The 19,762-nt window shown below is 43.4% G+C and overlaps 1 protein-coding gene across 2 annotated transcripts in view; it reads right to left on the bottom strand.

The window, feature by feature from the left end:
• The window catches only part of MTERF4 (mitochondrial transcription termination factor 4), a 35,339-nt gene extending 20,288 nt beyond the window's left edge, over nt 1-15,051 (bottom strand). Inside the window, exons 1-4 of one of the 2 annotated variants that reach the window (XM_068280631.1) lie at nt 14,985-15,051; nt 7,459-7,590; nt 5,768-6,592; nt 2,733-3,095 (exon numbers count right to left, since the gene is read on the bottom strand). In XM_068280631.1, coding sequence (XP_068136732.1) covers nt 2,733-3,095; nt 5,768-6,572 — 1,168 coding nt within the window. In that variant the 5' untranslated portion in view covers nt 6,573-6,592; nt 7,459-7,590; nt 14,985-15,051. The remainder of the gene's footprint in view (nt 1-2,732; nt 3,096-5,767; nt 6,593-7,458; nt 7,591-14,984) is intronic. The other variant, XM_068280632.1, reaches the window with a different exon arrangement.
• Nucleotides 15,052-19,762: the final 4,711 nt, after the last annotated feature.

The raw sequence follows: 19,762 nt of genomic DNA, 5'->3' as shown, positions 1-19,762 counted from the left end.
TGTCATCTCTTCAGCATCTAGAACCACTTGTGGGAAGGTAGTTTCTGCCTCATGTGTCTTCTCAGGAGATTGCTGGGCTTCTGCAAACTATGAGCTTTCAGGCCCTACTTTTATAGGGGTTGGAGGCAATATGGCTGCCTAATCTGGACTTTCCCTGAATCCCAGGCTCTGATTAGCTAAAGCTTTCGTGCGTCAATGCTTTATCATGTTTTTATTACCTAAGTCACAATATTATTGTTTATAAATTCTTAATTACCTTATCTTGTGGGAATTAACGTCATTTGGAGTGCTTGACATTTTCTTTAGGTCATTTCTGACGCACGTAATTAAAAATGGACGTCAACAGCCATCTTGTCTGTTGGCTGACCCAGACATGGAGACTAAACAATGTCATTCATGACGCATTTCTGATAAAGTGTTCGCTGCTAATTATGTTGGAATGTCTTGGTACTTCCCCAGACATGAGATTGGTCAGGTTGACACTGTAACCAGACCTGTGAGAGCCTTCAGCAATTTAAGGCTTATTGAAACATACAGGGCTTCTAATATACTTCTTTAAATATAAAGCTTATTATATAATTCTTCTTAAAACAATTAATCATATAAGAAATAATTGCATATTAAATCTTAATAATATAAAATCATTTTCCATATATTTGTCTTTCTGATGAAGAAATAAATATCTAATTTCATCCGGCAGAGGTCAGTCTTTCATAACAAATAACAAACAGTATTAATAATGTTGATTTCATAAGACCGCCAGGTGGCATCATGGAATGATCTTTAATTGGGAAAACAACTTCTTTGTTTAATATTTATATAACTTGTTACCAAAACATCATGTGTTATCAGCTTTCTGAGACTAGAGCACGTCAACAATTCTTCCAGAACCAAAACAATCCTACGAGAATGTTTTACTGTCTCATCTTTCACGGGTAGAATACAGCTTACATGTAATTCAAAGTAATACATTCTTTATATAGGGTTTAACAATAACTATTTCTTCCTTTAGAAGGACTGTATTGATCATTAATATTTAGATTAACAATATCTGTGTGTAATAATTATGTGCATTTATAATTACTGCAGTAATGTGAGTTTAACTTGCTTCTCTGTCTTCACACAGAAGCCTCTTTAATTATCAAGGCCACGCACTAGCATAAACAAGAATGCTCTGGCTTTTTGTAACCAGTACGTCTATTATCTGCAAGCTTGCAAGTTAAAATCTTCTAAGCTTTACAGCCTGAAATATGCTATGTCACAGAGCAATATAAAGTACTCTAACTTTTCACTTTACAATGAAATTTTGCATAGAACATTAAAGCTTAAACCATACACTTATGACAGCTTTTTCCTGCATAAATAAAACCACTAGAATTCTGACATAGGTCGCCACGGCACGCAGGGCTCCGGCCCTTTTTTCCTCTCTCCCCCCTTGCCCTCATGGCTTACCTATGTTAGGAGGTTGGAAGGACTCCCCTTGCTCTTCTCGTCCTGGGGAGCCTGAGCACGCTGGACTACGGTTCCTGGTGTCTGACGCTGAGCTGCAGCCATCTCTCACGCGGCTGGCCCAGGGTCCACACACAGGGGCCGGGTATAGAATGCGGCGGGTCTGTCGCCTATGCTGCCGTTCCGTGGAGGACTCAGGACAGGACACCACCGGCCAGGTAGTCACTGCTGCTGCCGGGGGACGAAGCCGACTCACTCCGCTGTTGGCTGCAGAACAGGAGTAAGGACTCCAGATCTTCCCGGCTCCTGCATCCACATGGATGAACCACGTGGGCAGACACACCGCCGCTGCCAAGGGAACTGGAGGACGCCACATTTAAAGGAACAGAGGCCCCTCCACCGCCACAGAAGGTCTGATGCTGCCGCAGCTGCCTGCACAATCTCAGGCCATCAGATGCGGCTGCGGCTGGCTGCACACCTCCCCAGCTAACCACCCTGGACCCTTCTGCCTGGAACCACCACCTTCCTCTGGGCTAGGCTACCCATGCGGAGGACCTGGCTGCCACCATCTGCCTCACTGCACTCCATCAAGCTGCTCTCCACCATCTACAGATCCAGCACAGGACTGGTCCTAGCTGCAGGTCTAACGCAGGCCCAGCCCCGCATGGAGGTTCACCGCAGGAGCCATGCATCGACCTCAGCCACTTCTCGGACAGCACAATCCCTAACTTCGGCACCAATCTCAGCAGCAGGCGTAATCCAGACAAAGCCAGCTAGAGGGACACTAACCGCTCACAAATCGATCAGGTTATGCAGAAATCCTAAGGTGACTCTCTTTTATCACTGTCCTTTCAATTTCTCTCTCTTTCTTCCTCTTCTTTCCTCTCCTCTCTCTGTCTCTCTCCTAGGGTTAGACCAGGGGGTATCTGATTCAAAGTATCGCTGCAGAAGCGTTTTGAGTGCCTCCGACGGCAGCGGATTACCCCCCTGGTCCTTCTTCTGGGTTCAGCTTAAATGTATGCTTCTGTCCATGCTTTATTTTCTATGCCTGATTTTCACTGTTCTTACTATATGCATCTACTGTATGTACCACCACCGACCCTGTTGTGCCAAAACCAATTCCGGGTACAACTCACGTTGTACTTGGCGAGATAAATTTGATTCTGTTTCTGATATAGCCCTTCCCTCATAAAGCTGTTGTATTAAAACAAAAAATTTAGTATTTTCAGATCTTTGTAACAGGAAGCTGTGATTTTTTAGTAGAAGAGATAACTGATGCTTACCAGAGAAGTACTCCAGTACAACCTTATCTCTCTGTAGACTTCCTTCCATTGTGTCATCCTCTATGGACTCATCTTTGATGGGTAGTCTCAGGTCCAGGGCAATGTCCACATCTAGGCTCTTCATGATGGCGATGTTATGGATGATGCAGCAAACCAGGATAATCTTACAGACTTTCTCAGGGTTGTAGAGCAGAACTCCATTAGGATTATCCAGACATCGGAAGCGACTCTTCAGCACCTCGGCGCTTCGCTCCAGCACAGAGTAAGTAGAAGCGTGTGACATGTTGTATCGGAGCTCTGCCTCTGTATTTGCTTTGTCAAATGGAGTCAGAAGCCAGGGCTTCACACCGTAACCTTCATCTCCTGCAAGACAAATCAATGGGCCCCCATCAAAAATCACTACAGAGTCTCACAGCTATGCTAAGAACACAGAGACTGTTTATTTAGTTTCAGTTTTTTATTTCAGATGTTCCATATAATACAAAATTCAAATTCAGATGTGTAAGGCCTCATTCACACTCGGGATCTTTCAGTCCGCGCTATTCATGCTTTGCTGATTGCCGGCAATCGGCAAAGCGTTGCTGCACAAGTAATCCTATGGGATTACTCACAAAGCGGCGATTGCAAACGTGCCGATCACAGATGTGCTGCATGCAGCATTTTGTTTAAAGACCACATCACGATTTTCATCCACTTAAATGAGAATTGCGAAGCGTAATCGCTGAAAATTTCACGGAAAGAAGCAATGTAAAATAGCAATTGTTAGGCGATTGCAATCACATTTTGCAATTGTGAGTGTGAACTGGGCCACACATACTTACACACATTTTAGAATAAAAGCATATAGTTTATAGACAATGACATGCTGTGCTCTTTCTGTCGTGGCTTCTGCAGAATGCCATAAAGGAATAAGCTGGCTCAGTAGGGTACCTTTATTTTACCTGCTAACAGGAGATCTCTTACAGCAAAGCTTGTACTGCAGCCTGAAGGAGCATACGTAACACACAGAAAATGACTGTCACCTGCTGGGATTTTATCCCCTGGGTGTCAGTTTGGAGGCCGACTATAGTGGAGGGGAGGCGGGATGGTGCATGACAGAGCAACAGCGAGTGATCACAGCAAATCAAAGCCTTGCAAATCAACCACTTGATCAGAAGATTCTGAGTTCTACTTTTCACAATCAGCAGTATCTTTAATGCAAATGTGGCACACCCCAGTCTACAATTACAGCTAACATGAGATGGGCCCCTGCACTGCAGAAATGATATGGAGCTATGCATAGTGGCTTACAACATTCTGGTAACCATTTAATGCAAACTCCCACTAGACAGAAAATAAAAAGGCACATGTATTGCCTAGTTCCATGCTTGATGGACGTTCGCTGCATCCGTGGTGGATCAGTGAAGTCCATTATCCAGATAGCTTGGATTCTGCCATCACCACGTTGGTGACTGGTAGTATTCCTGCTACTCTAGTTTCTGGGAACGTAACTATAGGCTGCAGTTGCTATTAGTTACGTTCTATCCTGTAGTCTTGCCTGGGTGGATGCTTGCTGGTGACTGTTAGCCTGCTTGCTCTGCTTCTGTGGACGTGACTGTGAGCTGCGGTTGCTACTAGTTACACTCCAATCTATAGTCCTGTCTTGTACCTGTCTGAATGCTTGCTATCGCTATGGCAGCACAGTGCGAACTAAAGCAACGCAACATCACACTGTACTGCCATTGTGTTTTATTTGTAGCGATATCGGAATCCCAGAGTTGCAGTTGCTTCCATTATTTCATGTCAGTCTCTTGGCTGATTCTTTTTTGGATATGCTGTTATTGTTGGACTTGCATATTTCAATAAATTCATTTTTGGTTGAGGGAAAAAAAAAAAAAAGTTAAAAACCGGTTCTCTTTGTAATGGGGTTGTAGACTTGTAAATCAAGGGACGTAATTGTTGAGCATCTCTAAAGAAAAGGTGGCCATACATAATGCAATCTTGACTGTCCAAATTTAACACTATATAGTATAAAGCTAAGTACACACTTGTAAGATCAATGATAGATCACAGACCAATTTTACCACCTTCCAGGTAGTATGAGATCCATACCTATACAGTCTATTCTATTAAGCGGAATACACCTGTCAGATAAAAATCTTTGCAAGAGGCTGTACAAATGCAAAAGATCAGTATCTGCAAAATGCATTCATGGTCTATGATATCTGCAGATCAGATGATCATTCATTGGCAGATCAGATCCACCAGGATGGATCTTCAGATCTGCAGATGATGGTGTGATCTGCAGATGAATGTCTGTTAAACAAGGAGTGTATGAGATCTGCATATATCATAGACTATGAATGCATTTTGCAAGAACTGATGTTTTGCATGTATGTGTACAGCATCTTGCAAATATTTTTATCTGATGGGTGTACTCAACTTAATAGAATAGACTGTATAGGTATGGCTCTTATACAACATGGAAGGTGGTAAAATTGGTCTGTGATCTTTCATTATTCTTTCAAGCGTGTACTTATCTTAAGGCAGAGTTCCCCAACCCTGTCCTCAAGGCCCACCAACAGTACATGTTTTGCATAAAACCACAAACATGCACAGGTGGGGCAATTAGCATCTCATCAGGATTAATACTGTTCTATATATACAACTATGAGATTAGGATGAACATGGCTGCACTCATACTGAGGGGACATTCACCTCAATCAGACAAGCATCTTCTTTTGAGAAATGCTCACAAAGTCACAAGTCTTTACATGACAGTAATGATATTACGTAGTGATAGTCTGTGAGATGCAAATAATTTTGAGTTGATGCAGTATTAGGCAAATGATGTATACAAATTTACGCAGCCTGAAAATTAACCAATTAAATCCTGCTGGGGTAAAATTGAATTTGTCCATTTTCAAGCTGCAGAAATTTGCACAATCCAGCATCAACTGGAAATTATTTGAATCTCATCGACCTACTATTAAGATGTTGTAATGGTCCATACATGTGACTAAGGGTTCTTCCTACAAACACTGAAATATACAAACCTAGAAGCCAGCCATTAAATTCTCCTTCCTCAAATCTTTCATATATCTTGGATTGCTTCAGCAGGTCTGCATTGTGCGTTGCCCCCGCAAACTGGGACACCACATCAAGGATCCTCATATCGGGGCCACAGACCAGCTGCACATTGATGGAATGGTAGTGCTTGTTGTTACGGTAGGTCTGCTCCATTTCAGAGGGGGGAGAGATGGCAATGTGTGTACAGCCCAATACACCCAGGACATTTGGAAAGCCATCAATGCTTCGGAATCCAGACTTAATGAGCTGCTGCCCCGCTGCACTCTTAGGGAAGGTTATGAACTGGTCTTGTAGCTTCAAGATTGCAGAGATGACCTCAGAGAGAGCTCGGCTGAAGGTGCTTTGTGTTATCCCACCAGCCTCAGCCACGGTGCTCTGTAATGATCCGCTGGTGAAGTAATGGAGGGCACACAGTAACTTCACAATCCCTGGAACCGCATTACTCCTTTTTGTTGTGGATATCAGGTCTTTCTTGATGAGTTCATAAAGAGACATAATAAAATCAGAGTTAAGCCTATATCGCTCCTGTATATCACGCTCATCGATCTCTGAGAGGTTGATTCTGGCTGGGAAGATTCTCCTCCTCCTCCGTCGTCTTAAGTACTGCTTCCTAGTAATACTATTATTGGTACGTTGTCTATACTGTGGTGGTGGCGGCTGGTAATGGTACTCCTCCTCCTCCTCTTCTTCTTCCTCCTCCTCCTCTTCTTCTAATTGTTCACGTCGGGCTCGCAATCTCCTCAGTATCAAATACGGCACCTCCCAAAACATGATGCCCTATAGAGCAGGTGCTGGGGAGACACAAAATAAAAAAAGACAAGTGCATAGTTACGTAAACCACAAAAAACCCCAAACTTATGACTCAATTTTTATAAACATAAAGACAAACTAATCATGGTTTGCGTTGAAGAATAAAGGGCCTGAGCACATCATGTTGCTATGCAATACAAGTGGCTGGATGTTTGCAGGATTGCACAGCACCTACATAGCAGTGCTGACCCCAATTACAATGAATGGGACTGCGCTGCTTTGCGCACCGAAATGCATGAAGCAGTTAGTTGTCAGAAAGCACTGCTCCACGACATTTAAGTGAGCGCATCAGACAGTGCTGTCTATGCTCTGTCTGATGTACTTGCCTATCATACGCAAACATGAAATAAAGGCGCCTGGAAAAAAGGGCGCGGGGACTGCCGCTAGTAAAATATAGCTTAAGTTAGTGATATTCTACTATTCCAATATTTACCAATATTTTACTATGGCTAAACCTAACCCTACTCTCACACATAATTCTTCCCTGGTGGTGCCTAGCCCTAAGACCCCCCCATTGATGCCTAACCATAAGACACCCCCCCCCCCCCCCACCCGGTGGTGCCTAACCTAAGAACCCCACAGGTGGTGCCTAAACCTAACCTAACTCCCCCTGGTTACACCTAACCCTAAATCTTCCTCCTAAAGACCCTCCCCCCTTTCCGCAGCTTTTATCATAGGCTCCTATGGCGCCTACGTTTTTTCCGTAAGGGCTCTTGTGCCCTTTTTCCCTGCTTCGCTGTCATACACCACTAAGTGTTGGTGAGATAACAGCAATGTGACTTTGTGCTCAGACCCCCAACCAATGTTTAAAGTAGAACCATATTTAGATACAACGTGAGTAACTTACTTGTGAAATAAGTAACTTAGATTCCATGCAGCATTAAAAAGTTTCCATCACTCTAGACTAGAGTTGGCTCTCATTGGGACTCTCGTTGGAGAATTGTCATCCAGAGGAAATACTGCAGCGATGGGTGACTTTCTATGGGAAAAGGAAACTTCCAGGAGTAACATCATGACGTGCACAGATGTTATCAAATACAACAAATGCACCGGTAACCCCCAGTACCCCATCTAAGCGTATGACAAGCAGGCTAGAATCAGGACACGTAAGCCTCCAGTTTTCTGACACAGAGTATAATGTGCATGAATATCTGTGTTACAGGCATGTGTCTGGGCCAATGCAGAAAGTGCAAGCTTATCCAGACTAGACTGTAAAGCTATGAACACTTTAAAATTGTGCTTCAAACAATTATTAGATATAATTTTGGGCAACAGTGTTGGAAAGAATACTGTACAGAAATACAACTTAGCTCTCAGTTCTGTTTTATGGAGAGGGAAAGGGTAAGACGAGTCGGTGAAGTACCCTGTTGAGAAGTTCCTGCAACCACAATGCACGGTTACAAGTGATCACATGACAGACCACAAATGACCTTGTCAGTGATATCTGAGATACACAGATTTTTATGCAAAAAGAGCAGGAAGGATCCGTTTAGTCGAGGAAAACGGCGAGAAAAGCAGGGGCCATACTTGTTTAAAGGGATACTGTAGGGGGGTAGGGGAAAAAAAAAAGTTGAACTTACCCGGGGCTTCTAATGGTCCCCCGCAGATGTCCTGTGCTCGCGCAGCCACTCACCGATGCTCTGGTCACCGCCTCCAGTTAACTTTTGAAACTTCAGACTTTAAGTTGGAAAAACCACTGTGCCTACGTAGTCATGTCCTTGCTGCGGCTGACGTCACCAGGAGCTTACTGCACAGGCGCAGACCATACTGGGCCTGCGCAATACACTCCTGGTGACATCAGCGGGAGGGAGGTGGTTTTCCGACTTTAAAGTCACAAATTCCGGAAGTGAACTGGAGGCGGGACCAGAGCATCGGTGAGTGGCTGCGCAAGCACAGAACGTCTGCGGGGGGACTATTAGAAGCCCCGGGTAAGTTCAACTCTTTTCCCCCCTACCTCAATACAGTACTCCTCTAAAGTGACTATAGGAAGGACACAGGAAAAGAAAAAAAAATATCCTTTGTTTCAACTGTCAGACTCCGAAAGTGAACCTTAACTGTCAAAAATAAAGAGTTTAACTTACCTGCGCAGGACGCTATTGCAGACGGCAATGCGAACAAGGATACGCATTGCCAGGGCTGCACGGTACAGTGCCCCGCCAAAAACAAAACTAGCTGGCGGCAGGGGAACAGAGGATCGTAGAGGATGGTGCAAGACAGGACAGCTGCACGTAGAAGCCCCAGGTAAGTGAAACTTTATTTTTGACAGTTAAGGTTCCCTTTAAATTTGTGTGCTGTTTCACACCATGAAATAAATTGCACGCAATGTTTTCCTGTGGAGACATGCATGTTCATTCGGAACTCAACTAAGTCCTTTAATGCATAAAAACGGAAACGCACGAAATGCGCAAAGTTGTCTGCATAAAACCACAAGCTTCTTCTGCAGAAGTGGTCCCAGCATAAGGCTAAATACACACATCTGACGGACTCTTCTTGCTGCCTCTTGTGGCTCTCATGAGCGTACCCTATGGGAAATCTTGCACTACCACTGCGATAACTGTCAGGAAGAAGCATGCAGTAATGATGCAGGCACAGTGGACATTATAGAGCCACATTAGGGAGGCACTAAAATGCGGAACACGACGCAGCAATGATAAGCCTCTGCGACGTTCACAGTGCAATGTTAGCATTGCGGTGTAACGTGTAGCGTTGTGGTAACACACTGCTGCAGTGAGTTACTGCTAAACGCAAGCATTCAAAAAGGTACAGGGAAGAATACTTTTCATTGTCTGTATTCTCCACTGTACCTTACTGTATGTGGCACAACACAGCCGTAACATGTGGTAGGACTTTTCTTGTACCATAGCGTTGTGTTCCTGTTAAAACAGGGGGGTAATTATTGTTTAATTGCAATTATATGCGTACACCTGCAATGAGAATCCTGATTTCCAAACATTTCCATTTAGGAAAACCTTAGTAAATTAGGCCATTTATGCCAACCAGCAGGACCTCCAGACAAAGTAATTTAGTCCAGTAAACCACCAAATTTGCAAGTTCTCTGATACCACCACATCAGCAAAGCTTGTGGGAACATAAGCGCTTGCACTATATTGCACCAAATTAACCAAGTCTGTTTTATTGCAGTCTGGTCTTGTGATCAGTTTGAAACCAGTCCTGAAGAAAACATTTAGCTGGCTATAGACAGCTCACACTCAACTTCATGAAGTTATGGATCCCAGAAAACGCACTCCCATGTAATAAACAAACTTTTGCAATGATATTAAAGTTTAGCCATTTACTTCCTTGTCAAATAGGTTTGCACGGTCGCAATGACGGCCCGTGATGGCGTAGTAGTATAGAGATGCTCGTGTATAACCATTTTCCTCCATGCACGATCAGCTCCATGCTACTATGCAGGCCGCCATTGAGCCTGTATGGTGCGGCCATGAAAAAGAAGAGTGTCCCGGCAAGCACTGGTGGGCTGCTGGAGGATCGGAGAAGCCTCCCTCTTAATATGCAACTCTTGTTTTCTTTTCTCACAGGTTTACTTTAACCACTTCACCACTGAGGGGTTTTACCCCCTGAGCACCAGAGCAATTTTCACCTTTCAGCGCTCCTTCCATTCATTCGTCTATAACTTTATCATTACTTATCGCAATGAAATGAACTATATCTTGTTTTTTCCGCCACCAATTAGGCTTTCTTTAGGTGGGACATTATGCCAAGAATTATTTTTTTCTAAATGTGTTTTAATGGGAAAATAGGAAAAACGTGGGGAAAAAAATAATTATTTTTCAGTTTTCGGCCATTATAGTTTTTAAATAATGCATGCTACTGTAATTAAAACCCATGAAATGTATTTGCCCTTTTGTCCCGGTTATAAAACCATTTAAATTATGTCCCTATCACAATGTTTGGCGCCAATATTTTATGTGGAAATAAAGGTGCATTTTTTTCATTTTTGCGTCCATCCCTAATTACAAGCCCATAGTTTATAAAGTAACAGTGTTATACCCTCTTGACATAAATATTTAAAAAGTTCAGTCCCTAAGGTAACTATTTATGTATTTTTTTTTAATTGTAAATTTTTAAAAAATTTTTTAATTACAAAAAAAAAAAATGGGGAGTGTGGGAGGTAATGAGTTAATTTTATGTGTAAAAGTCATTTATTTGTATGTAAAAAATGTGTAGGGTGTAGTTTACTATTTGGCCACAAGATGGCCACAGTAACTTTTTGTTTTAATGCGACCTCCAAGCTTCCTTCCGGAAGCTTGGAGGAAATATAAGGAGGCTGGACACGTGAGTTTTTTCTCACAATGATCGCGCTGCCCATAGGAGAGCAGCGGATCATTGCGGGGCTTAGATCAACGAACGGGAATGGATTTTCCCGTTCATTGATCTCTGGGCGAGCGGCGGCGGCGTGTTTACTAGCGGCGGGCGGAGTGTTTACGAGCGGGAGCGCGGACAGCGTCGGGAACACGGAAAGTACGTATTTCTCCGTCCCTGGTTGTTAAAGGATGGAAAAAGGGGCGGAGAAATACGTACGCGCGGGGGTAAAGTGGTTAAAACCTCCATATTATTTATCAAGATGTAAGATAAACATGAAAGTGATAGGCTGATATAATATAGGAGCAGTTGAAATTACAGTTTAGTAATGTAGCGATTGTTTGTACACACACACACACACACTTCAATCCTGCCTATATGTAGATAGTCAAAACTGTCAAGTACTACTACTAACTATCGTAAATAAAAAAATAAAAAAAGGTAATTTCGCCGATATACGGTATTTCAGCTTTGGGGAGGGAACTCCTTGCTCATAAAGGGCTCTATGCATACAAAATTTGTGGCAAAAAAAACTCCTGGAGGGAAAATACCGCAGCGGTATTTTAGACTTCTGGGTGGGCATTCATAAAAATGTTGGCAGCTGCGATAGCAGAGCGGAGATCTCCCGCTGAAGGCTGGCGGTAAGCTGTCGGAAGGCATGCGGAAACACTTAAGCCGGCAGAGTCCCTCCGTGTGCTGCTCTCTCTGGGAGGTCTGTCCCATTCACTTGTATGTAATCCGCAGGCTTCGAGGAAGCGGTATTTCCCGTCCACATACCGCTTCCTCTAATCTTTATGAATGGCCATTTTGTTACTTTTTTCTAGATAAATCTAGAAAAACACTGCAGAAGGCGGAAATTTCTCGCTCTGCTGGGGGATTGTAGATTTTCATGCGGGAACAGCTTTTATGAATGCCCACTTTGCTAAATGGTCGGGAAAGTCCGCTGTTTTGAGCGGAAAACTTGCGGTAACGGTTTATGAATAGAGCCCACAGAATAGATTCTGCTTGTGACTGGAAACATTCTGGGCTGAAGACTTTTGCTTGTTTTGACTATGATAACAAACTTGGACGCAACAGTCTGTCTTTCTCTGCCTCTTAAAGAGAACCCGTGACCAAGAATTGAACTTCATCCCAATTAGTAGCAGATAACCTCTTTTACATGAGAAATCTTTTCCTTTTCACAAACTCTGTATGGCTGATATTGTGGTGAAACACCTCCCACAGTGTGATATCAGGACCATGGCCCATTTCCTGTCTGTGAACCTCATTGCCTTGTGGGAAATAACAGCTGTTTAATGCTAGGTCCAACTGCCAAAAAAAGCAAGCAGCATCTCCTTCCACTGACATCACCTGCCAGCAGTAAAAATATCACCATGTGGTAAATGTCAGAATGTAAATCAGGGAGAGGAAAGATTTTACAATGGGAAAAAACTGACTAAATCACTTATACATAATCATTGTAAAAAAGCACTTTATTACATTAATTTCACTGGAGTTCCTCTTTAAAGGGGAACTGAAGAGAGAGGTATATGGAGGCTGTCATGTTTATTTCCTTTTAGACAATACCAGTTGCCTGGCAGCCCTGCTGATCCTCTGCCTCTAATACTATTAGCCATAGCCCCTGAACAAGCATGCAGCAGATCAGGTGTTTCAGTGGTTCAGACTTATAAGTCTGATCTGACAAGACTAGCTGCATGCTTGTTTCTGGTTTTAATCAGATACTACTGCAGAGAAATAGACCAGCAGGGCTGCCAGGCAACTGGTATTGATTAAAAGGAAATAAACATGACAGCCTCCATATACCTCTCTCTTCAGTTCCCCTTTAAAGCAGACCTACAGCCTAAAATTATATGTTACATAAATTAACAGGGATCATATCAGTATTACCGCTGTGAAAAGTGGTTGACAGGCATTTGTCAAGAATTTGACACAGGAGGCCTACTGTGGGTGATGGGTAGTTGTGAGGTATTTTCCCATCTTGACCATGTCCTAACCGTGCACTGCTGTGTTTTCAGGAGTTCACGTGCTAATCTATGACGGTGTATTTGCAGCACAACTGAGTGATAGATGCTCCATAAAATGTAAAAACAAAACAAAACAAAAAAACCACACACCCAAAAGTGTGCCTCCAGCCACCAGAATTGAAAACCCACTTTTTTATGGGTCAAAGATTAAACTCCTCAAAGTAGACCTAAGGAGGTGGTTACAGTAAATGGGTAAATTTTTAGTGAAGGCCATGAATTCCAATTGTAGGGCAATTTCTTACCTCACAAGCAGAATTCACCTGTGCTAAACAGTAACCTTCATAAAAAAAATCTGTCAAGCGCACAGGATCTATGCCTGCAATGTTATAAAGCAAATGAATTATCAAGGGGTGAGCAGCACAAACCAACTTTTAATGCAATTTTTTTGCAAAGTATGCACGCAGCAGTGGAGACCCCAATCCCCACAAGTAATATATATAACATACAGAGGGGCTGCAGCACACAACAGGAAAAACAGTGACAGGGGCTCTTGGTTACGCTTTAACGCGCTTAAGCTCACCAACTGCGCCAAAGTGTCCCCGGTCTGGTGAGTCCTACTCTATACATTATATGGTTAGAGTAGGACTCACCAGATCGGGGACACTTTGGCGCAGTTGGTGAGCTTAAGCGCGTTAAAGCGTAACCAAGAGCCCCTGTCACTGGTTTTCCTGTTGTGTGCTGCAGCCCCTCTGTATGTTATAAAGCAAATGTAAATTGTTTTAGCCAATCAAAATCAACAGGATGTGCATCGGAATGGCCCATTTTCAAGCTGTATACAATTTGCATGAAAACTGCATGCAAGATGGGATTATTTGCATCTCTTTGACTATCTCTCAAGTTGTTCTACCTTTAAAATGCAACATCAGTGATTCAAATCGATTTAAGCTGAAATGAGATCAAGAGGATAAGGTGGTGGAATAGATCACTACTACGCAACTTAGAGCACTTTCAGACAGATAGCTGAAGGTAGTGAATAGTCTCCTGCAGCAGCTGGGCACTGGCAGTAGACAGGCACCCTCCTAATGGAGTCATATCTGAGTGCGGCCGGAGACGTGCTCAGGTGCGACATGGTTTTATGCCACACCGCTACCCTACATGTGTGAAATGCTGACATGCATGGTGTTACAAACACTGCCATTCAGCTGCATTTAAATTACACCCATACCGCCCAACTTTTTGAGATGAGAAAGAGGGACACTTAAGCCACACCCCTGATCACACCCCTGCCACATCCCGTCACAACCCTAGTCACGCATACTATACAGATTTTATAAGAAAAATATTTTGTTTTATAATTCAAACCACACTGGTCCTTTCTATCCTTGTTCATTTTCCTTCATATTAACATTTTAAAATTAGTAATATATCACTTTAAAGGATGGGAATAAAATTAGAGCCAAACATTTTTTTAGTGGAGGAATATATATATTTACATAGAAAGAGGGACAAATGAGGAGGAAAGAGGGACAAGGCTTTCAAAGAGGGACTGTCCCTCCGAAAGAGGGACAGTTGGGAGCTATGTACACCCAAATGGCACTCGTGGGCGGCAGACGGGACACTGAACAGGTTCCCAATCGCGCAGTTCAGCCGTCCGTCTGAAAGACGCCTTATATTCAGTTGGGAGAGAATGTTCACTTGATATATTGGGCCATTATTGACACAAAGGTGTCAGCTTTGGAGACACTGGAATATATATGTATCTACCACATAAAAAAACAAATTAGATGCACTATGATAGTGTTTTATTTATTTATTTTTTATTTATTTCATTCCCTGTGAAACAGAAGCTTACAGGGAAGACAAGTTTGGTCTTTATTAAAACTGAAAGTAATTACATGGAATCTCTTGGTGTCCCATCCCCAGTACACTGTGCCCCGAGATTTGCCGCACTGACAGAGGCGAGCCCACAGAGCCTGGAGGCTGCTGCATTGCGGTGACTGGCAGCACAGAGCGCATCACCCACTGACACAGCAACGCGACTCCCACTGTCCCCATCTATCCCTTCTCCTTCAGCTCAATAACTCACCATGGTGCACCTATCCTCACACGCTCTGTCCGCTGACATACACAACACTTCCGCTTCCCGGGAAACACGCACCCTTCAAAGAGTTCCGCTTGCCAGTGCTGTGTGTACTTCTCTTCTACAGCACGGCTGGCTGCCACTCTGGACAAAATCACAGGACAGTGCTGACCATGCTGATGCTGTATCCCATATATGCCAGAGCTTCCATCTTTGGGAGCCCTGTCCCCCTGTCTCTCTTTCCTCCTCATTTGTCCCTCTTTCAGGACCTTTTGTCCCTCTTTCTATGTAAATATATATATTTATCTACTAAAAAATGTGTTTGATTGACTCTAAACTTTATTCCCATGCTTTAAATTGATATATTACTAATTTAAAAATGTTAATATGAAGGGGGAAAAAACAGGATAGAAAGGACCAGTGTAGTTTGAATTATAAAACAACATATTTTTCTTATCAAATCTTTATGGTAGGCATGACTAGGGTTATGATGGGGCGTGATCAGGGTTGTGGCTTAAAGGAGAACTGTAGTGAGAGGTATATGGAGGCTGCCATATTTATTTCCATTTAAGCAATACCAATTACCTGGCTATCCTGCTGATCCTCTGCCTCTAATGCTTTCAGCCATAGGCCCTGAACAAGCATGCAGCAGATCAGGTGTTTCTGACAGTTTTGACAGATATGATAAGATTAGCTGCATGCTTGTTTCTGGTGTGATTCAGACACTTCTTTAGCCAGATGGATCAGCAGGGCTGCCATGCAACTGGTATTGCTTAAAAGGAAATAAATATGGCAGCCTCCATATACCTCTCACTACAGTTCTCCTTTAAGTGTCCCTCTTTCTCATCTCAAAATGTTGGGAGGTATATATACCCTGTCGTTAAAGGGGAACTGAAGAGAGAGGTATATGGAGGCTGTCATGTTTGTTTCCTTTTAATCAATACCAGTTGCCTGGCAGCCCTGCTGGTCTATTTCTCTGCAGTAGTATCTGATTAAAACCAGAAACAAGCATGCAGCTAGTCTTGTCAGATCAGACTTATAAGTCTGAACCACTGAAACACCTGATCTGCTTCATGCTTGTTCAGGGGCTATGGCTAATAGTATTAGAGGCAGAGGATCAGCAGGGCTGCCAGGCAACTGGTATTGTCTAAAAGGAAATAAACATGACAGCCTCTATATACCTCTCTCTTCAGTTCCCCTTTAAAGGAGAATTATTAAAAGCAAAACTCCACTTTCATGAAGTATTGCTATGCATATAACAGTGTCCCACAAGATTGTTGTATTCTATTTTTATTCCAACTATCCTTTTCAAATCGCAGTCAACTATGAATTTCCAGCAATGAAATTACTCTCGAGTCTGTACACCTGATGTAATATCCATTGACTGGCAGCAAAATGAGCCACTCTCAAATCACAGCCTGTGTTAGGAAACCTGTGGAATAACCATATTTATATAGATATTTTGTATGAAAGGTGAAATAAGGTTTGCTTTTAATATTTGCAATGTATACAGCTGAACTATGGGGATGACAATTTACTCACCTGTTGTGGCGCTTTTCTTTCTCTGTAAAACAAAAAAAAAAATCTGAGGCAGAGATTTTCTGAATGGAGCCATCCATTGCACACTGTCAAATAAAAGTGTGAAGAGAGGTGAGGGGGGAGACAGGCAGGTCCCAATTCCACATTAGAGCCAGAGTAGAATTATCCACAAGGCAACCTAGGCAGGGGCCTAGTGGGAATCAACTGCCACCTTATTTGCAAAGCATCAGCTTTATTTTTGCACCAATTTTGATTACTCTGCCCTCCTGCTTTGCCTCACCTCATAAGTAGGGGTTCCCACTGATCATTCCTACTCAGTAGCCTGTGCTTCTGCATACCCAACACTGATAACTACTAACATGTCTGCCAGGGCTAAATAATAGCACTGCCATCCTTCATAGCAATGATGCTTCTAATGTTACTCCCAACATGGCTATGAAGTAAACTAACAGTTATAATTTGAACCAAGGTGTCCAGATGTGCAGCCACTTGTCACAGAAACAAATTGCCAGCAATTGTCACCAAAGTTATTACAGTGGGGATCAGGCAGCCGATGGGGAACTCTAAGCTCTAAGCATGGGAAAGGGAAGGGTGCATTTACACCATCCCAAGTATTATTCCTGTACCTTACTGTGCCATACAGCCACACAAATTCTCTTTGCTCCCTTCCTCCCCTTGCAACTGATATCCTTCGTGCACCAGATGTCACATCCATTATCTATGCATCCAGCAGTCACCCTAAGGGCCCTTTTCCACTACAGCGTTTGATTGCTGAATCGCAAAACCGCTAGTGATTTTAAAATCGCTACGGTTTGCTTTTTAACATAGGAATCGCGGTAGGTAATTTCCACTACCGCGTTTTTTTACTAAATCGCGATTGCGCCACGGAGCGATTATTGCTGCAATTTTGCTATGCAGTGCATAGCAAAATCGCGATCGCAAACGTCAGGGAAAAAAAGACTTTTGCTGAATCGCAATCACTAGCGTTTAGCGCTACCGCTAGCGATTGCTAGTAAAAAAGGGCCCTTAGGCCCGTTTCACAATAGCAATTTTGTGGCAAAATGGTTCAGTGAAAAAGGATCTGATCACCAGTCGATTGGATCCGTTTTCACGCTGTTGCCACTCCGTTTCCTCTCCGCTGCTTCCATTGCGTTTCGTTTCCTCACATCCCCCAAGACCCCCACCCCTCAGTGAATTTTTCTATTTTAAACGGTCTCTTTCTTCACTTGTGTGAAGAAATGCTCCGTTTTCTCATTGCCCCCAATGCAGCATTTCATCTTCCGTTTCTGGTCCGCTGTGTCCAGAAAAATTGGTGCTGCAAGAAAGTTGCAGTCCGTTCAGCTGAACGTACAGAACAGATCTGTACAGACGCATGTGAACGGTTCCTTAGGTTAACATTGGATCCGTTCACAAGTCGTTCCGTTTGTACAGTATACAGTACATTCCGTACCGCGAACAGACTGTTTTTTTTTAATCACAAGTGTGAAATGAGCCTTATCCTGTACATTGTGCTGTCCTGCAGCTGTCTCTCCTCTCCCCATATGACAAGCCCAACGTCTCCACTACTCTGTTCCTACCACCCTTTCCCTCCTCCTTGTCTTCTCTGCTCATAACCACTACTGCTGCTATTTCCTTCTGCAGTGCATAACAGTTATTATATCTCATCAAGTCATCACATGGGAACAGCTCCAGTGCTGCAGTCTCCCTGCTCTGCTTCCAGGTGGAGATTGTTGGGATGCCGTGCGGCTATGGTTGGAGCCTGAAGCAGATCAGTTAGCAGTCCAACAACTCTTCATTCAGGAGCTGGAGATTGCCAGACAAATCGGAGTTCCCTCAATTTGGCTGAAAGCCAGAGTATCACCAGACAAACAGTGATGAGGCGGCACACAAAAGGCTTTGCTAGTTACAGCGTGTATTGGTAATGGAGCAAACACTACATGTTACGAACCTTCACGGTTCTTCCTCAGGTGTAAAATGAAAACAATCCCAACAGGTACATTTATAATAGCACAAGACCACACCCTTTGGTTAAGGGTGTGGTGGTCACTACCTAGACAATGGCCACGCCTTACTACTACAACACCAAGCATCGTTTAATATCTTATTAAATGTCTTAAATGTATAAATAGATAAATATACAAACATACATAGGTAATACATACCTGTGCAAATATTGTGCAAAAAAGTGCATGAAAAATAAAAAATAATTCCTCAAACCACCTACAAAATATGCTTGACTAAGGGCAGATTGTAAGCCCGACACGAGTCAGTTGAACCTTGTGATTTTACCACCATTGCCATGTGGAATTTTTGAATGAATAAAGAACATCAGCGTTTTTCTACCAGTATTTGGTTTGCGGATCCTTCTGTGTACATCTGTGGACATCTTGGCTCTCCTGATCCTGCACCTACCGGTTTGAATTGTGGGGGTTGAGCGTTTTGAACTTCTCCATTTCCAGAATGGCACCAGTCAGAGCACTCTGCTTCTCTGGCGAGAGGTTCCTCCTCACAATCTCGCAGCCCCAAAGACATTAGCCTCACCAAATGGGATCTGGAGGTGGCCCGAGACCACACAAGTTTGTGTGGAAGCTGCAATCTGCAAAGACTACTGAGGCCTTGTCTATAGAGATTACCGATATAGGGGTTAGAACTGGCAGGCTTGAAACTAAGTATGATGACGTATTTAATGCCCACATCTTCAGAAAGATCATGATACCCCAAAAGCCTCAGTGGACCTTTTGCAGATTCATTCTGAACTTAGACAATCGTAACAGGCGCAACAGTCATTTTGAGTCAATTTTAGCCTCAATCCACTAAGGACAGTTAAAGGGGTTCTGTGAAGGCTTTAAAAAAAACCAGACACTTACCTGGAGCTTCTATCAGCCCTCTGCAGTTGTCATGTTCCACACTGTCTTCGTACGATGTTCCGTTCCCTGCCGCCAGCACCAGTCTGTTATTTATCTAAACTGACGAATAGTGCTCACTCCCGCGCGCGTCATCGGGAGCTTACTGCGCAGGTGCAGTACAAAGTTTTCTTGTACTACGCCTGCGCAGTAAGCTCCAGATGACGCACGCGGGAGCGAGCACATGCACACCTGTGCAGCCGCAGTTAGGTCAGATGCCGAATTAATAATAATAATCCGAACATTTGTATAGCGCTTTTCTCCTTTCGGACTCAAAGCGCTCAAGAGCTGCAGCCACTGGGACGCGCTCAAGAGGCCACCCTGCAGTGTTAGGGAGTCTTG

This window comes from Hyperolius riggenbachi, chromosome 4 (genome assembly GCF_040937935.1).
Source record: "Hyperolius riggenbachi isolate aHypRig1 chromosome 4, aHypRig1.pri, whole genome shotgun sequence".
Lineage (NCBI taxonomy): Eukaryota > Metazoa > Chordata > Amphibia > Anura > Hyperoliidae > Hyperolius > Hyperolius riggenbachi.
Note: the sequence above shows the minus strand (reverse complement) of the source record. Positions and strands in the feature narration are given on the sequence as shown.